The following is a 19,837-nucleotide window of genomic DNA, read 5'->3' as shown; positions in this document are numbered from 1 at the left end:
AGGGGTTGACAGGTATGAACAGCTGTTAGCGAGCACGTATGAAGGCCAGCACGACACATGATCGATTTGGTGGGCAACACCACGCCCGGCCGTCTTTGTCTCCCCACTAATGATATTTAAACAGCACCAGGTACTTATCTACTTAGAGGCTGAGTCGACCTAGGGGAGGCCCAGGACCGGTTCAAATATTCGCTGCTAAAATTTGTCGTGAGTGGAAATTGAACTCGGGTTATTAGCACAGTGTGCAAACCACTGCGCCACCGCTCCCCAAAACACAAAAACAGATATCCCCGTATAACCTTAACATACTGTTGGGCAAGTGCTGTTAGCGAGCACCTATGAAGGCCATAACGGTACACGAGGGGGTTTGGTGGCCACCAACACCATGCCCGACCGCCTTTGCCTCCCCAGTGGCGATGTTTAAACACCGCACGAGGTATCTTCTTGGTTCTTTCGGTAAAGTCACGTAGAAGGGAAGTAATACAATAATAAAAATAAAACATAATAAAATAATTCTCACGACGTTTCGGCCACAACGCAAGCAGCCGTCCTCAGGTGAAGAAGAGGTCTGTCGGGGAGACAGCGTCTGAATGAAACACCACCACGCTTGGAGCGTATATTTAAGCTGGGTTGGAAGGGGGGAAGGGCGCCTTGACAAAATAATTTGCATATCAAGAGGTACCCATTTGAGGCTGAGTCGACCTAGGGGAGGCCCAAGACCGCTAATATTGGGCTTGAGCGAAAGTGGGTGTCGCCGGTTTTTCTTATTTGTTGGCGCAGAGTGCGGACCACCGCGCCACCGCTCGTACCACGTCCACAGACAACGCGGGGCGAAGTCGTTGCCATAACAAAACGACTGAACATTGCACGCGAAGCACCCCGGGAGGTGGGGGAGTTGTTGATCCCACGCACCTGGGCTCGGGTGCTTTGCCACGGGCCAATCACAGGGGCCGCCCATTAATGACGTCACGCACCTAGGGGGGAAGGGGGGGGGGTGCAGACATTTGTGACGATGTGTGACGAGGGGGGGGGGAGAAGTGTGACGTCACGTTAAAATGCGCAACTTTAAATAAATATAGACAACGCGTTCTACTTAATTAAATAGACTTTTTAATAAATGTTTTCTCCTACAACATCAGAGTGCAGCGCCACATTAAATACGTACTACAATGACAATAGTTTAAAACGATTTGAAGCAAGTTTTATTTTAAAAATGGAAATATGGTTTTGTGGGGGGGGGGGGCAGAGCTTTGTGACGTCATATTTGACGGGGGTCTGACTTTTTGTGACGCCGTGTGACGAGGGGGGGGGGGTAAAAAAATCGCGTGACGTCGTTTATGGGGGGGGGGGGTCCGGATTGTGACGCCAGTAGCCGAGGGACAGACACGGTGTGTTGTGGTGCCCTGTGTCACTCACGGGTGACAGGGAGGGTTGGTGTATGGGGAGCGGTGGCGCAGTGGTTAGCGCGCTGCGCCACGAACCCCTGACCTGCACAGTTCGATTCCCGCTCACGGCCGACGCCGGCGACGAACAAGCTGCAGCCGCGGTCCCTGTGCCTCCCCTGCCCCCTAGGTCGACTCAGCCACAAATGAGTACCTGCTGGTGCGGTACACATCAGGAGCGGAGAGACAAGAGGAGGCCGGGCGTGGTACTGGCCTCCCCCCTCTCTCTCGCGTATCGAGCCGGCTTTCATAGGTGCACCTCGCTAACAGCACTTGCCCCAACAGTCTCTCTCTTCAAGCTATACGGGGATGAGTGCGGCGGCGGGGGGGGTCTTTGTGTGCGTGGAAGAGGTGGCGTTGGCAGTGGCTCCAAGGGCCGAGTTCGGGGTTGTGGACGGCACGTGGCGTGCGTTTTGACGTTTCCGACAGCGTTCACCTCCCCCAGAGGCGAGATGACAATCGCGTCATCATTCGATTACTTTTTCTTAGGTTTTTTCGGTAAAGTCACGTAGGTAAACATTTAAAATTTAAATTAATAAAAGTAAAATAAAAATAAAATAAAAATCACGTGACGTCGTTACTTTTATTAATTTAAATTTAATTTTTTTTACCTACGTGACTTTACCGAAAAAACCTAAGAATATGAATCCTTGCAGTCAAGAAAGCTTAAAATCTAGAATCGATTACTTTTGTTGTAATAAACAAGACAAACAACGAAGAAACACAAACACAGAATTGTAACGAGCGCGGCTCGAGACGTAACGCCCCAAAAGCTCTGTCCCGTATGGTCTGTTCCTTTGATTTCGTCCTCCAAAGCCGTTCAAAGGGGATGAGCGCCGCTCATTTGTAGGCAGGCACACTCGTGGTGCTGTCGTGGTTATTAGTGGGAGCAATACTCGCAGTCGGAGCAGCAGCAGCAGCAGTAATTATTCACGCAGAACAAGTTTCCCTCCCCCCCCCACCACCTTATCAGCCGGGGCTGGTGGGATCGTGACGCGCTCGGCTCTGCGCAATCATTGCCCAGCGACTGCGTGCGGTGAAGGCTGAACTTGTCACCGCCAAATGATCCGCGGTCTTCCAACAGCAGCAGCAGCAGCAACAAACTCATCGTCCTCCTCCTCCCCCGGGTGGTGTCCGGTTCCTCCTCCTCCAGCCTCTCTCTTTCTCTCTGTGTCTTGGTCCGCGTATCATTCATTCATTCGTTATTCGACAACTGGGTAGGAGGAGGAGGAAGGAGTGAGTAGCAGCAGCAGCAGCAGGAGACGCGTCCGGATTTTCTGGTTGTTTCGCAGCTTTTAAGTCGAACACAGGACTCGCTGCGTGGACGCAGCGCAGATTTTGGTGGTGGTTCGTAGAGTTTGGAGGTTTCAAGAATTAAAAAAATATATTTTTTTGCCTTTCAACGAGAGCCTGCGCACACGTGCACGTGTGCTCGCGTTATTGGAAGCGCATTGAAAGCGTTCAGAGGTTCGGAAGGCAGGTGTACCGGGAACGACACAAAGGCAGGTAGTGATAGGTGGGTAGGTGTAGCCGGTGCGCGTACACGTCGTCACCGGCGCTCTATATAGTAGCTGGGTAGGTGTATACTCATCCGTCTTGTGCTAAATAAACTCCACCGCCGAAGCCGAGATGGCAGAGACCACGGCTCCTCCGCGGCGAGACGAAGTGGGAGATGCGAAACACAACCACCAACACCATCAACAACAGCAGCAGCAGGAGGAGGATCAGAAGGGCGACTGCAGCGAGCAGGAACTCCTTGAGCTGCTCCGCCAGAAGGAGTCGGAGCTGGTGATGGCTGCCGAGCTGGGAAAGGCTTTGCTGGAGAACAACCAAGAACTTCGCAGGACCAAGGAGATCCAGCAGACCGAGCTGGCCGAGAGGATGGAGGTAATTGTGTGTGTGCGCGTGTGTGTGACACAGCGCACCGTATGTTTTGTGTGTGTGTGCACGCAACAGACTCACAGCTGAGCGAGACTGCACGGTCAAGGTATTGATCGCACTTCACAAGGGCAGCTTGCGATGTGTGTTGGGATATTTGTGTATTTTTATGTTAACTGTTTAATATATCGGTCGGTGACAAGTAGGGCTTGGTTCTCTTGAGCGAGGCGCTACCGTTCATAACACAGGGAACCTGTATTATAGCACTTTATATTTCGATGGTCTTATGCTTATGTTTACAGGGATATAGGGTAGACTGAGGACAAGATAAGGCGACACGGATTGTGCCGTGCCAAAATAACCCCAGTTCCTGCTGAATTTAAGAACTGACCAAGACCAACACAAGCTCTTAAACGTCAGAATAGTTCCTGCAATCGGATCGTTGTAGTATTACTTTTTTGTTTAACTGTGCTCGCTCTCCGACGTGTGTTTCGCGGGTTGTTGCTCGCCACAAATGTCCGACGTTTCACGCCACGGTACTGGGAGCTCATTCGGGTGCCGAATGGGGTAAGCGCGCATTCTACCTCGCTGCTGGTGTTTGATGCAGGGTAGACAATTACGGTCCATTCACCTGCGCCCACAAGCTCGATGTTCGTTCATATTGTCTTGCTCTCTGAGGATACTTGGGTAGGTGTACTGTAGCTGCATTGGAGAACACCCGTCGCGCATGCTCGGGTGAAGACTCGAAACTCCACACAGTCCGGGTTCAATAACCCACTTCGTGCGCTGCCATATGTTGACCCTATTTGGGCGCCATGGTGGCGAGATGTTAACTACCTCGCCTGGTATACAGGAGGTCGTGGGTTCGATCCCGACCCTGACGCCTGTATGTTGAGAGTTTGCATGTCTCTTCACCCATGGTCGCGTGGATTTTTCTCCATGTTCTCCGGTTTTTTTCCCCCTCCACGTTTAGAATTAACATGCGTTTCGAATATTTGGCTGCTATACATTTCCGCATGATACGCTACTTTGTTGAGCTATCATTTCGGGGTAGGTCGTTTCTGAACAAGAGCCCTACAGTATGGCTCAGTGGGCTTTACCTGGTAAAATTTCTTCCTGACACACAAATCGGGCCATTGCCTGAAACGTCGCCTGTTATACTGTATAGAACCTGAAGATACTTTAATTGACGAATTGTCAGCTTTTTTGTTGCTTTGTCAATGTTGCTTGTGCGCACTGCTGCCAACGCAGTATTTTCCAATAATTGGTGAAACCTGGTTTGTTGTTTATTAGAGTCGGGAGGAGATGGGGGGAACAAGTAGCCATGGGAGCTCATGAGTAGCCAGCCATGGGAGAGCAGCAGATAGCTGACCTCTCTGTCAAAGGTCACGGGGGGGGGGGAAGCTGACCCCTCCCCCCGTCGTCCCCCCACCTGTGTTCCTACTGGCCATGACATTACCCACTTACATACCTGTCAACCCATTGTCAGTGCCTACCTTTATTACAGACCAATTCAGACCTTATTGGTCACCCCCGTGCCCTTAGAGATCTCAACGTCAATCCTACAAAGTTATATCATAAGGGAGAAACGCGAACAAATAGGCAAAGAAAAGCTTTTACCCGTATTGAAACGGCTGTACGCCGTATGGACCTGAAAACTCAATTTCCCTGTGTACAAGAATACGGGGTAATCCGTATGGATGAATAGGTATGCACTTAAAATTACCGAGTGATACCAACCAAATGCATCTGTTCACTCCTGTCGTGTTGTTGTATCGTCTTGTTCGTTGTAACTTTGTGACCCGCCTCGACTTGACATCCTGTAAAAAACATGCTTCATAGCTCATCGGATTCTTCCACTTTAAATGAAGATTCTGATCATCACCGTGAGCCACTGACTATCCACTGCTGGATGAAGGCATCCGATGGCCATCCCTCACAGTCAAGTGCTGCTGCCACCCGCCTCACTCCTTGCACATGAACTGATCTCATTCATCGCTCCATGTCCACGTTGGTCGTCCCTTTGGATGCGTGCTCTCGTTTGGCTGATTCCAACAACATCAATATAGTAGTTCCAAACTTTAATAATACTTCTAGATTGAATAGGTACTTCTACATGTGTTTATATGTGCTTTTTTAATATACAGAATTTTTATGCTTGGTTCTTTCGGTAAAGTCACGTAGATAGAAATTAAAATGAAAGATAATAAAATTAAATGGGAAAAAAATAATAAATTGAAAATAATAAAAGCAAAAAATTCACGACGTTTCGATCGCAACACTTTACCGAAAGTAAAAAAAGACAGAATTTTGTTCGTGGTGAAAGTGGCTTAATAGTGACCAACCTTACATCTAATGGTGTATTTTAGCGCGCTAAACTATTAGAATAGTTTATTTAATTTTACCAGGTAAGGCCCACTGAGCTCTGTAACTTATTGTTTAGAAGCGACCTGGCTATCAGAAATGAGAGCTCAACGAAGTGGCTTATCACGTGCGGAGATGTATTGCAGCCAAATACTCTCAAATGCACGGTTCTGAACATTCTGCGTCGTTACGTTGCTACCTTTCTGCCTTGTGTATTTTGTATACAGTGCCTGTAATTTTAGACGGGCTGCGCGGCACAACGTGCCTCTGTCAATAGTGTACACAGCTGTGTAGAACAGGGACCACTCGTTTTAGATGATGGTAACGCTTTACTGTAAATACATTTCACGGGCATTTTTTTTTAGATGGGATGTACACATTTTTAAATATTGCACCTATATTCTCTACTGTGTACTCTGGCGACTGCTTGGAAATTCAACTGAGAGAAGGTTTAGAGAGCAATTACAAGTTAGAGAGACGTGACATTGACTGTAAAGAAAGTCTAAGGTTGGGTTTCGACAAAGAGAGACGCGTCGCTCGAATGGATGATGGACGACGGTCAAGACTAAGGACAGAGTGGCAGCCACAGCAGGGGACAGGCCCCAGACGTTGTTTTTACCCACGAGATAAAGCAATGACTTCTGCTCGTGTGCCGCAGCTAGATGTGGGGGTTGGTAATATTCTTAGGTTTTTTCGGTAAAGTCACGTAGGTAAAAAATTTAAATTAATAAAAGTAAAATAAAAATAACATAAAAATCACGACGTTTCGGAGGCAACGCAAGCTTCCGTCTTCAGGTGGAACCGTCACAGCACAACCCAAATTTTAATTTTTTACCTACGTGACTTTACCGAAAAAGCCTAAGAATATGAATCATTGCAGTCACGAAAGCTTCAAATCTGGGGTTGGTAATGTTGTGCGACTGAGGAATAGCGACGGCTTGGGGTGGCCGTCATCCTGCAGTGGATAATTCGTGGCCGATGAAGGTGGCCGTATCGTGTATTCTGGATGCATTACATTGTACACAAGTAATGTTGTCCACGCACATTCGCGGGTGTACATTTACACAGTGTGACGTAATTCTCCTAAAAGTAAGATGAACCTGCACGCATGTTCCCCGGTTTCTATAAAGTGTACTAATTTGGTCTCGCACACCAGATTTGTAAAGTACACCTCCAACGTTTTGCTCTCAAATTCAGTAAGGGGAGGGTAGAAATGTGGTCTTATGCAATGCGCTGCCCACATTAAAAGTGTTACATTGTGGGCACGTCGTGCGTGCCAGGGTACGAGTGTCGTTGAGTGTTGTGGTTAACATCCCAGTTGTGTCAGTCATACGTTGTCTCTGATAGGCTGTTGGCTTTGCAGGGAAATACGGTCTTCAAAATTCCTAATAACACTGAGATATGCACGTGCGGTTCACACAAGGAGTGCCTGTGAAGTTTCATGTTGCACAAGGGCGACTGACAACCTTGACAAGTAGATACGTGTGAATGTCTGGTTATTATTAAGCCGAGTGGAGCGGTGGCAACGTGGTTAACGCACTATACCTACGTGACTTTACCGAAAGAACCAAAGAGTACAGTAATACATATCACTAAAGCACCTATTATGGAAAATGTTAACGGACTCATGAATAATGTTCCATATCCATAGCTGTACCCCCACTAGAAACTGGCTGACTCACTTTGGATAGATTTAGTGTGAGATGGAATTATTTGCTTTGCTGACACAATCTGTCATTAAGATGCATTATATTTCATGAATCTTTGCCAGTACAGTGAATTAACATTGTTACAGTACATCATTGTGTAAAGGTTTTGTGTTGCAAGGTATTCCCCCGGATCTTCTCAGATGCCATTTATAAAAGCATTGCTTAAGCTCAATGGGCATTGCCTGAAATAAGTTGACCTACTTCCTAAAGTTGGGGTAATGTTTTACAAGTTGCCTTCGTCATCCAGATTGTTATTCTTTATCTGAATGATCTTCCGTCATGACAGTTTAGGGAATGCATTATGTTAATATGATTAACTGAAATTTACGAACCAATGGGCTGCTTCTCTCAGTTTGTAATTAAATAACAGCGTTTGCCAATTGAAAATACTTTTTAAAAAAAGGTAAATTCCTACGTTTTAACACAAATTGCAACTGGGTTACTAAGCACTTAATTCCAGAGCTGAAACGTTAACTTACATCATAGATAACTCTTAAAAATACCACTGAACTGGAATAATTTTTAGCCCTTTGTCAATCCACTACAATACTGGATTATGACATCGTCATGCAGGGCTTCTTGTGGAGGTTTGTTGACCATACTTTACCACACTGGTCAGTGACGGTTAGCTAAGTTGGGGGCAGGAGGGGGGGTCCCAGGTAACATAACTTGACAACTCTTGAATAAAACTAAAATCAACACAACACTTTTTGAATCTCCGATTGAATTTCAGATAAAACGAAAGCTAAAACCCACATCACCCCGTCTATGAACCAACGTAAATGATCGCATCAAATGTTTGGCATCCGTCGGTGTGCATGCACAATGTGCTTACATTTCGTGTTTTGTTGCTAGTGTGTGTGACGTGTGTGTGTGTGTCAGATGGGCACTGGATGACACAATTGTGCTTGGTGCATTCAATCCTTCCTTTGACTAATGAGCTTGGGCGTCTTTGGATCAAAGCTGTGTACTTCCTCCTGTGTGTGGGTGTTTACCGTGTTAACAAATGCACCTCCTGAGGGATAGTCAGAAACGCTGAAAGAAGAGGTTAACAACTGGTTTCGAATCGAGGCAACATTGCCGTGTAAACATGACATCGTCACTGTAAATATGACTGAGACTTGTCACGGTCACACAAATAAACATCCTAGGTCTCCTCTAATGCAGCCCTCTGTGTTCGTCATAAAATTGTGGTTTAGCATGTACAGCACTTTGTGCGAGGGAATCTAGCCGAAGATGACAAGATAGTTTTACAGTTTGTTCACGATTGTAACGTCTGCAATTGAATATAAATCCGTCACGTGTAACATATTCAAATTAAAATGTATTCACTGCATCCAAAATTAATATTTTTTTAAGTACAATATATAGAGGACGTACTTTTGTTCGTCTTATCAGGAGGATATGTTCTTGGAAGGACATTTTTTTCATCTGTTCTTTCAATTTCCTAAAAAAACTTCAATTTGAATAAATGATCTAGTTTTTCTGATATTTCAAGTCGGATGGTAAACCGGGGAAACGTTCTGTAATTGTAGCCTTCAGATGGATTTTCGGTTTTGTACCACGTGTTGTTCAGCACGATGTCTGACGCTTCGCTCCACGTAACGGGTGCCTTCTTGAGGAACTGAATTCAGCTCCTTGCGAGAAGAATGCATGCAACGTGGGTGTTGCTGTTGGTTCTCTCCCTGCCTTGCTGATGCTTTGACGAGCACTGCTCATTGATCATCATAAACCCCCCACCCCCACATTTCTTCGAGAACTAAATTCCGCTCCCGACGAAGAAGCTAACCAGCGTGTGGAGCCAAACGTCAGAGCCCACGCCGAACGACAACCGCGAAATACAACGGAAAGCTTCACAACGCAAACCGCGAAAACTCCTGCGGGGAGTTCTGAGATTGCCACGCGACTCCTGTGAGTAATTTTTGCAAACGCCCTCCCCCTGTATCCCGTCGACTTTCCCAGCGCCTGGAGCAAGAGCGTCATGGAGCGGTGAGGCGGCTGGAGGTGCGGGAGAGCGAGTGGGAGGGCCGCGTCGCCGAGCTCGAGGTGGAGCTGACCCACGTGCGCCAGGAGCTGGACAGGAAGCAGCAGGGCAGCCTGGAGACTGACCGTGAGAAGTCGCGGGCACTTCGCGAGCTCAGCGAGCAGAACCAACGGCTCCTGCAGCAGATCGTGGCGGTGAGGACCTTGGCACGGCTATCGGGCCCGCAGCCACTCTGGCTGCACTTGGGGAGCCCGCACGGTCCCCTCCGGCTGCTCAATAATTTTGAAATCGGCGTGGAGAACAAGCTTGTTTTGGCTGACCATCGAACAAAGATGGTCACTGCGTCTCGTGTTCTCAGATGTGCTTCTGCGGCCGTCTGGAATGCCCTTCCTTTCCGATATTGAGATGCCACTGGAGCTATGCACTTTAAAATCTAGATTCAAAACTCATTTCTTTATAACTGCTTTTTGTGTTTAGTTTGTTGTTCTTCCCCCGCACCTCCGAATAGCACGGTTGGCTACGTATGGTGCGAATTAAGTTCAACATACATACAAGCTCGCCACACCAGTGCGTGAGATCTTCCTGCCATCTTTCTCTCCCTTGCTGCCACTTCTTCTGGCTGTCATTCCTTTGCTCCTTTCGTAGTTGCGGCGGTGCTTTCCTACAGAGGGGGCCAGAATTGACGTGCCTCCAGTGTTTGTGTCAAAGAGAACGGATGCAAGTTTATGTAACCATGCTTCTTTAGCTGTCTCTTACCCACTTTTGCTACCCATACAACCAAATCAACTAAGCAGTAGAACTCGTCTCATTCGCCATGATGTAAGGGTGCAATTGACGCATTCTGTTATCCACAAATACCCGTGAAAATAAAGAAGTACAGCACTACGGTGCTGTGTAGATGTAGGGGTGTCAGAGGAAGGATTCCCACCAATAGGAGGGGGAGTGGAACGGTGACAGGAGAAGGGGAGGAGCAAGTGAGGAGATATAAGGGAGAGAACGAGTGGGAAGAGGGGTTGGTTGACGGGAACGAGATTGGGACGGCTGGGGACAGGTGTGGATGGGAGAAAAGGATTAAAAGACGAACCCCCTGCAAGCTTGCGTCGGCACTCCTTTACATAGATGACGGCAAAAAGACAGTGCATCAATGTCCAATGTATTGTAACCTCCGTGCTCCCATCTCTATGCCCCTTTGGCATCCACTAACCCGCACCAAGGAGGGTGGTAAAGAATGCTCCACAACTGCACGACCTGCACATAGTGGGGAGGCCCTCATCCAGCAGCGGATTGACAAGATGCTGTGCGTATACAAGTACACGTACATGAATTAACGTCTCGTACAACGTGACTTCATTAGTTGCCGGGGCTAATTAAATCGGCAGTTGAAGTTTTTCATCTTCGCCTCGTCGATGGCAACCTGCGGAATTTGACTCCAAGTCTGTGGATTTCATTTCGTCAACATTCTTAAATTTTAATGGCTAATTTAAATGCTGATTAACCGCACACTAAGTTGACACTGGGCGCTCAATTTTTAGCGGGAATATTTTGTTTTCATCTTCATGGCAAAGACTCGACCAAAATTCCGCTGCCCATCGTCATCATCGACGACGACGGACCAACCCTAATAACACCGTGCCCTTTTGCGCCTCGCACCTGGACTCTTCTCCAAGGCACACTGGGTGTGGAAAAAATTTGGCGAATGCAGCAAGCCCACCTTGGACGAGGGCTGAACGATTTGGGGAAAATATCTAATTGCGATTTTTCTTACAGATATTGCAATCGCGATTTGATTTACGATTAAAAAAATTTGAAGTTAAGCTTTAGTTCAATATTCACTGTGATACAATCAAAATATGAACTGCTCTATATATGCTAATGCAAGGATAAAAGCTTAAAATATATTAATTGCTTCCAACATGTATTTATTAAAATATTTTAATTGAAATAGAACAATCAAACATAGAGCAATTGTTAAGTTAAATAAATAAAGTCATAATAATAAAAAATAAAACAGTTCCAACAAGAAAGTAATAGGACTTTTCTTAAATCGTAAAAAATCGCGGCCTTTGCGATTTGCTCACCGCATTTTTTGAAATTGCCATTTCGATTTGAAATCGATTAATCGTTCAGCCCCACCTTGGACCCACTGTGCCACCACCATCTCTGTGGTTCGTCCCAACCACACCCCCCACCCCCGTGCAGTCGCCACGCAACCGAGGCCACTCACGCTTCCTGCCTGGCTTGGCAGCGATCCAACCACTCAAACCGGCATGTGACGGCTGCCTTGTGTAGTTTCGCAGCAATCGAAAGGGGGAACGGTCAGCGAACCACGCAAAAAGCTAGGGGGGCTCTAAGCACCTCAAGGTGGGAGGGGGGGCATGCGGATTGATGAAAAGAAAGGTGCACGAAATATAATCTCAAAATAAAGCCCTCGTGAACGTGAAGGGCACAAACCCCCTCTGTTTGCATCTCTCTCCCCGCACCATTGTTTCTTGTTTGCGTTCCTCTTGTGTCACTCCATCTACCTCTCCTTTCATCTAGGATTTTAGAAATTGCAAGGGCACTGCCACCTCCCGATGGCCGCCCCCAATGAGCTGGCAAGCCTACTCGCTGCTCAATTGAGGGCAATATGTGAAGCTGCTATTGATGCGCTTGTATTGAATCGGGTCCCGTCACGTAATGATTTCCTCTGTGAGTGCCGCAGACGTGCGCCCTGCAACGCTATACGTGCACGCCTATGCATTATGCACCCGCTGTGCGAACTGTCGCGTAACGCATTCTTGCGGACGTAATTACGGCATTACAACACTTTGCAGGCTAGGTAATGGCTTTTTACTTACTGCTCATGTGCAAACATATTCAGGGTTTGTATACGAGTCATTTATATTAAACGTGTGATGCGTCGGGCCCGCTTGAAAATCTGAGTGGTTGCGATTGAACTATATACACACATTTTTTTATCTCATGGCTTACAGGGGTTATATCAACCCATTCAATCCAAAGTACGTATACACAGACACATCGATTCTCACATGGCGCGATTTGATTTATGTTTTCCGTGAGCTTAAACAATCAGGTCCATTGATTAATTGCTGCGTCGCTGCACCTTGGAGTACGACATCGTGCCACTCCCTGCTTGGGGTAGTGTGGTTTGGTAGTGTGGGTGGCATGGGTGTTCGCACACTGCACTGTGAACCTGGCGATCCGCGTGCTCCAACATCGGCGGCGAGCGATGTTCGAACCGCTCCCGATTCCACCACCCCATGTAGCCAACCTGCGTAGACCCGTGCGGTGGAGTATGGACAACCAATACACCCCCCCCCCCCCCCCATAACCAGCAAGGGGTGTGCGGGGACGTCTTCGTCCAGCACTCGGTAAGCAAGAGGGCTGCATTATAAATATGCCGAGGGTCCTTATGAGACACGAAGGTCAAATGCAGCTATTTAATGGGAACATTCACGCAAAAAAAGATGCGTGGTGTGGGGGGGCGGGATTAATTTAATGTTATTTGAAACGGGGCAAAAAGCACAGCACGCTTTATTGTTTGCTAAAAAGTATGGCTCGCCCCCCCAGCATGTGCTTGAAATGAAGGTTGACTATCTGTTGTTCAGCGGTGTTGGTGATCGCAACACCTGCCTTGAGGCGATAAAGGCGCGTTGTATTATTATTTTTACTTTCAGGGCCGTCTCCTATTAATCTCCCTCCACTTATTTTTTCGCCTCTTGGCAATCGTTCGCTCATCAACGGATGGCCGCCCGGTCGCTCCCTTCTGGTGTTGGTTACGGCCGAGTTGCTTCAGCTCAATGGCACTTTTATGCGAAGGCTTTTACGCACATTCCACCTTTCGAGCGTGTACCGTTGGCGCTGACAGAGAGATGCGTTTTGATTTTGTATGCACGCCAGTGGATGTTCGGCAACAATATATGCGTGACGATTTCCCCCACCTCCGATTTGCCGCACCTCCGATTAGCGCTGTTGGCTATGTCCGGTGAGAAAGAAGTTCAACATACATGCATACAATGTGTGACAATGCATAATATTGTCCCCTATGTAATTATAATTTGCTTGGCGCCCGCAGAACTGTACGCACATGCAAATGTTATGATTGTCGTCCTCGTGGCAATGGAGGGTCACGATTCAATTTGCTTGCCGATTCCACTATATTTAACAATATATAGCAGCATACAACTTATACGACCCTAAGCGGAGAGATTATCGTGGGTACGATTCAATGTTTTGTTGTTTGTGAGCTTAAATATGATAATTTCCACATCGTTACAATCCATTGCATGGGCACAATATGTCTTACTGCCCGTGCATTGTGGTTCTGCTCCTCGCACATTTATTCATTATCGGTAGGGTATACCACTTTTTCCAGAACTATCGTTGTAATGTGTTGCTATGCTTCCACGTATGTGCTCCCCGCATTGACCAGCGTGGTAACGTATGGACAAATAACACTCGTGACCTGCACAGGCTTAAGAAAGGCCCCTGTCCAGCAGCTAGTTTTCTCAACAATGACACAGGGTTCTCTTGGCAGATGGAACAGTACAGTTACGAGACGAAGTGAGGAGCACGAAGAGCGGCGTGCTACGATCCTCGCTCGTGCTAGATTAGCGTCATCTGCAATCCTCTTACGCATCAAGGGGAATAAGCTTCTCAGTAGATTCACTGACGGTAGCAGAATTAGTGTTATCCTTTGCACGCGTCTGCATACGCTGTTAGGGCTGTTTATCGCAGTAACGTAATGCACGTTGCTTTCTTTAAAGTTGATGACATAGCCACCGTTTTTCTGGTTATTGTCGTGTTTCGTGTTGTTGTTGTTTGCATGGATGCAGGGTGACATGGGAAGTTCCATATCTATGGTACCTTTTTTGCCGGTATAAAAACTGATACTAAATAAGAACAGGCTACCCTTCCTGGCCATGAAACAGGTGTTAAGATTTTTCAAACACCACTTGGCTTCAGAACAATTGAACCGCGCTTAAAAGGCAAAATACGTTCCAAACATGTGTCTATGCTTAGTATTGTAAACTAAACCACGTGCATATTGAGCACTGTAGGTCCTCGTTGTTTTTCAGGAATGCACATAGTTTATCGTCATTATCGGCCAAGGTCAGTCCACTGCTGAATGAAGGCCTTCCCAAGCCACCGGAGGCACCAAACATTACAATTCTGAGATTTAATTGCTGCATCTCCGCGATGGACATCCTTTCAGATGCGCCTCATTCTTCGGCTGCCACTCCATCATTAGTCTTGACCGTCAGCCATTAACCTTTTTTTCGAGCGACGTTTCCTGCCCAAGTCCCACTCGTTTTTCTTAACGGTTTGAATGAAGGCATTAACCTGGCTATTCGACACGTAGGCTTTCGTGACCAATATTATCCATTGTATTATCATCTGGCCTTCGTACCTGATTGGCTCACAAGTGCCGACGTCACATTTATCCCTCGAAGACCGAAACAGGAGGATTTCTCCGCATCTGTGGCTGTCGCCTGATGATGCAAGTTGTAATTACTGGCGAAACGTCGTACTCTAATTGTAAATGTTGTGGGTTTACTCTACAACATACCTGCGTGCTGTACTAGTAACGAATTGGCATGTTTTGTTTACACGACAAACCTTATTAATTGGCTGTGTCGGGTGGTGGCGGGTTTAACGACGCATTTATATTTACACGATCTAACCCCAAAAACCTCTTATGGATAACCTGCCTACATTCGCCAATCGATGCGCTCCTCTTTCTGTACAAGCCGGTCTCCACAGTGCCGCTCTCTCTCTCATAAATTGGACATTACGTTCACAGTCTAGATGAGCAGCTTAAGACCAATGTACTAATTCTCAGCTGTGGAACGTGTCGCCATATATATGCGCACTTTATTATATTATTCCCCTTTCTAACAGTTAGGAGCAAAAGTGACCACAATATGTGTAAGATGAGATGGCGGCGTTTGTGGAAATTATCTGTGCAAGGTGGCACAGTCGACGCAATGGCTGCAGGTTACGCGAGTGCTTTTTCTCAGGGGGACTGTGCACCGGGTTAATGAAGACAACGTCCTTGCGATCATGGTGAGACCTCGTTATGGTAACAACCCCTTCAGGAGATGTTGACGCCACGTATGATGTCACACCTCTGTGCCACTCCCCAGCGGCCTTGTCGTGTGGCCCGAACTCCAAAGTCCACGTCCACACGAGAGGGCCGTTCGTTATCGCTAACGGCGTTCGCTCGGCCTCAGCACGGGCAGTCGCGTCTCTGGCACGAAACGTCCCATGACACAAATCTGTAACAAGGCAGAAAGATTGGAATTTTTGCTCTACGTGTTGGCACATTGCAGTTGTGGCAGAGTGCCCAGATATGAGAGTGAGCGAGGGCCCCTTTGTTTTGTGCTAACCTTGTCACCAGGCCCCCTGAGAAGACCGTGGTCTCCCTCCCTCCCTCTCTCTCAAGTGAGCATTCCTGTTGAGAGAGGACAAAGCCCTTTTTAATAAGGGGGGCAGCGTGGACATCGCTATGGCGGTGGCGCAGGGGTGAGCACACTGCGCTATGAAACCCGGTGACCTGAGTTCGATTCCCGGTCGTGGCTATCGTCAAGTGACAAGTGTTTGTGAACCAGGGGGGGTCCCCACCCAAGACCTCCACTCGGGGCCCCCCACTCAGGAACCCCGCCCCCCCACCCCCAGGTCCCCCCCACCAACTTCACCAACCTGCCACTGATCAGCTCAGTGAATGTATGGTCAAACGAGCACCAATCACGACTGATACTTGTGGGCAGGAGTTCATCCATTTCATCCAGCAGTGGGGTGATCGAGAGCTGCAAAATGTTACTATGAACGATAGCGTGACACTGGCCCGCGACTGGAGGGTCATTATTTGCATCGCCATGACGTGCAGGGCCCCCGTACCTGCCAGGCGGGCTTTGTCCATCCGAGTTCCGGTTTGGCGACTTCTGCGAAGGTCAAACGCTTCCTCCCAAACACGTCTGCCGGGGCGTTTTATATTAAATATTAAGCAAATACAAAACGCGCAAAGCCGCAACAATCAAAAGGTGCTGCTTGAGACTTGATTAATAAACGCTGGCACGCTCGCCTTGACCTTTGATCCACGCTGATGTCTGCAATCAGAGTGGTGGATGGGCTGGCTGGTTGGCATTAACTCGCCTCGTTTTTTTTATGAACTGGTCCGGATTGAATTGAGGATCTTTATACTGCACGAGCATATCCCCCCCTACACACCTGCTGGCATTGTATCTGTATGCAGAATTTATGACGAAGTAACGTACCTATTGTGTTTATATTTAGTTCAGTGGTGTCAGTGACGCCCGTACAATGTTGCATCTGATCGAGACAATGGGTGTGTCAAGATTTGATGACAGATGATGGTATGACACCTGACTCACTGCAACATTGGTTTTGCATGATGTATCAAAATAAACGCTGCCAGTAAAACACCTGTCGTCTTGAACAACACGGCCTCCATACTTAGGTGTGTTTTGGTTCATTCGCAGGACTTGCAGAAGGGCAGAAGATGATATTAAAAGTAATATTTAAACAAACTTTTTTTTTAAACACGCTTTAATGAAATGTACCCTACTCGTAATGGCAGAATCCCACGACTCGATGAAGTGGCCCCGAAGCTTGCCATCACGTAAGGGGGCCGTGGTGATTTACAGCCAAGGTCAGTTGAGCGTGGACAATTATACCCAAGGCGAAAGGTAACATTTAAAAAAGAATGTTTCAAAAAACATTTTTTGATAGAATATAGTATGGTCATCAGTATGACATAAGTATAACAAGTTTGCAGTTGATACCACATTGGGAAGTGGGTAAAAATTGAGTTACAAGATTTGAGGATACGACAACAACAACAGAGTGAGTTAGATAAAAGCGTGTAAAAAGGATTATTTATTGTATCATGAAGGTTGTTCAAGAGCTATGACAGTGTAATATTCAAACTTTAGGCAGCCGTGACCACTTAGCTCTTCTATACAGTGTAAATGTCGTGTCCAGTTAACACTGTCAAGGTATTCATCATCGGTGTCGTCAGTGGACTCTCCATGCCTACTACATCTGCCCTCTCATCTCACCCCACTCTTCACACCTCCGATTAGCACGGTTGGCTACGTACCGTGTTAAAGAAGTGCACACTCCTACCTCTCCATTCTCATCTATGAACTAACAATGAAGCCATTTTTTCTATTTTACCAGATAAGGCCAACTGACGTGTATAGCTCTTTTTTCCATAAGTGACCTGCCCACAAATGAATGCTCAACGAAGTCACCAGTCGAATATTTCAAACTCATGTTTTTTGTATAAATATGGAGATAAAAACCGGAGGAACCGGAGAAAAATCTCTGCGATCACGAGGAGAACACGCAAACTCCAAATATACAGGTGTCAGGGTCGGGATCAAACCCACGACCTCTTGGAAACCAGGCGAGGTAGTTAACATCTCGCCACCACGGCTCCATTCAACTTTCCCTCACTGTACTCTCCCGACCCCCAGACAATCTTCACTCAGTGGGAGGTCGTTCATTCTCCTCTGCCGTGCCCATTGTCTGGAATTCCCTTCCCATCGCCGTCTGTGCTGGCGACTCTCCTGCCCCTGTTCAAGACCTTCCTCTTCTGCTCCCCTCTGCCTATGACTGAGCGCCTCTCTGCAGTATTAAATAGACATGGGCTCGCCGCTTCTGCACGACGTCGTGAGATGCGGCCGCATTTAGATGCCATGTAAAATCCAAACCTGTATTGCATTCGTCAAATCGTGGCAGTGAGGATGTGAGACACATCCTGACCTGATGTGACCTTGCACAAGGTCTCAGTGTCTTGCTAAGGAGCTTGATGCAGGTCGGGTATTGTGTGGTTCTCGTTTGTGTGTGTGTCACCCCCCCACCGCCACCCCCGGTCCTTTTGTGCTGTGCTCAACAGAGAGACGGAGAGAGCACACGGGCACGGCGATTGCCTTCGCGTTTCTCCTGTAAAGCAGTTTTAACGCACACGCAAGCAAAAAAATTTGCACCTTGACTGTATCGTTTCGGGCATGCACGGATAAGGCACTTCTAGAACCACGCTGTACTTGCGTGCCCTTTCGCTGAACGCGCACGATTCCATCGATTTGACATGAAAAAATGTCATCTAATCTAAGACATTTAAAAAAAAAATCTGTTTTCTTTTATATTTTCACTTTTTTTTTACATGTACAATGCTCGCGTTTGTGTGGTTCTTTGAACACCACCACCCTGCCCCATCAATCGGCGTGCTCCATAAATCTTGCCCTTCACTTTATTACCGTACTGTACTTAAACTTCTTCACAACGCATAATTGCCAACCCATACCTATTGCAGCGGTAGTCTGCTGACTATCTTGTTTTAAATACTGTTTACCGCAATTAGATTTTTCACAGAATCACATCGGCAATTTTTTTTTAACTTTATTATAGTGGCACAATTAGCTTTGAAAGTCGGTTCGTGGTAAAAGAAAATAGTTTCAAAACCGGCAGCTTGCTTCCTTAAAGCTGTACAGTTGACAAGTATTATGATAATGGATCTTTGTGTAGCTATTATCCATGACTATTGCATTTTTAAAGTTTCAACTTTACAGAATTGTAATGCGGTCTCGTATCTCTCAGCTGACAAGAGCGCAACTGCGTGACATTACAAGCTGACACTGTGCCAACCTAAGGCTTAATTGTTATTTTTTTCCCATCATTGAAATTTTTTTTTGTAATTTTCAAGCATGAATACGGTTATTGTTGTATTTATCGTTGAGATGCAGTAATATACAATTGTGAGCTGTGGAGGATGTTCCACGCGCAACTGATAAGAGAAACATTCAACAATCTCTGCCTGTGACTCAAGCCCAATTCCCCCATCAGCATTTCACACGGACTGTATCCAAATGGGTGAAGCTGATGGTTGAAGAAGAGGTCACATTCCGAAATTTGTATTTTTGACACAGATGAATGAAAGGTTTACAAAAACAGTCGGCTTATACTGGGCATCAACCTCTGAATGATGTGCTATCTAAAAGAGGCAAGCTATGCGCAATGCCAAATCCTGAAAAGATGTGCGGTGTTAATGGCCAAGTTAAACAAGTACACTGGAGCAAACTTGACATTTTTTCATTGTATCAGATCTGGCATCAGATGATATTGAACTAAAGTAAACAAATTTTTTTTTTAAGAAGCGACCTGGTCACATAAGCCACGAAGTGGCTTATCATGTGGACATTTATAGCAGCCAAATACTCTAAACAAATGTTTCTAAATGTGGAGGGAAAAACCAGAGGACGCGGAGAGAAATCCATGCAACCACAGGGAGAGAGAACATTCAATCTCCAAATATACAGGCATCAAGGTCGGGATCGAACCCACAACGTACCCCCTTTAAGAACGGTCTCGATGACAAGAAAAAATACAACTCCCACAATCCCCCCACCCACCCACCCCCGCGCATACCACATAGC

The 19,837-nt window shown here is 46.8% G+C and overlaps 1 protein-coding gene across 2 annotated transcripts in view; it reads left to right on the top strand.

Annotated features, from left to right (window-relative positions):
* BICDL1 (BICD family like cargo adaptor 1) overlaps window positions 1-19,837 on the top strand; it is a 65,302-nt gene that overhangs the window by 22,488 nt on the left and 22,977 nt on the right. Inside the window, exons 2-3 of one of the 2 annotated variants that reach the window (XM_078857604.1) lie at window positions 3,219-3,329; window positions 9,356-9,571. In XM_078857604.1, coding sequence (XP_078713730.1) covers window positions 3,219-3,329; window positions 9,356-9,571 — 327 coding nt within the window. Of the gene's footprint in view, window positions 1-2,421; window positions 3,330-9,355; window positions 9,572-19,837 lie in introns of those variants that run through there. The other variant, XM_078857603.1, reaches the window with a different exon arrangement.

This window comes from Lampetra fluviatilis, chromosome 6, assembly GCF_964198595.1.
Source record: "Lampetra fluviatilis chromosome 6, kcLamFluv1.1, whole genome shotgun sequence".
In the NCBI taxonomy this organism is placed as follows: domain Eukaryota; kingdom Metazoa; phylum Chordata; class Hyperoartia; order Petromyzontiformes; family Petromyzontidae; genus Lampetra; species Lampetra fluviatilis.
This window is presented reverse-complemented; position numbering and strand designations above follow the sequence as displayed.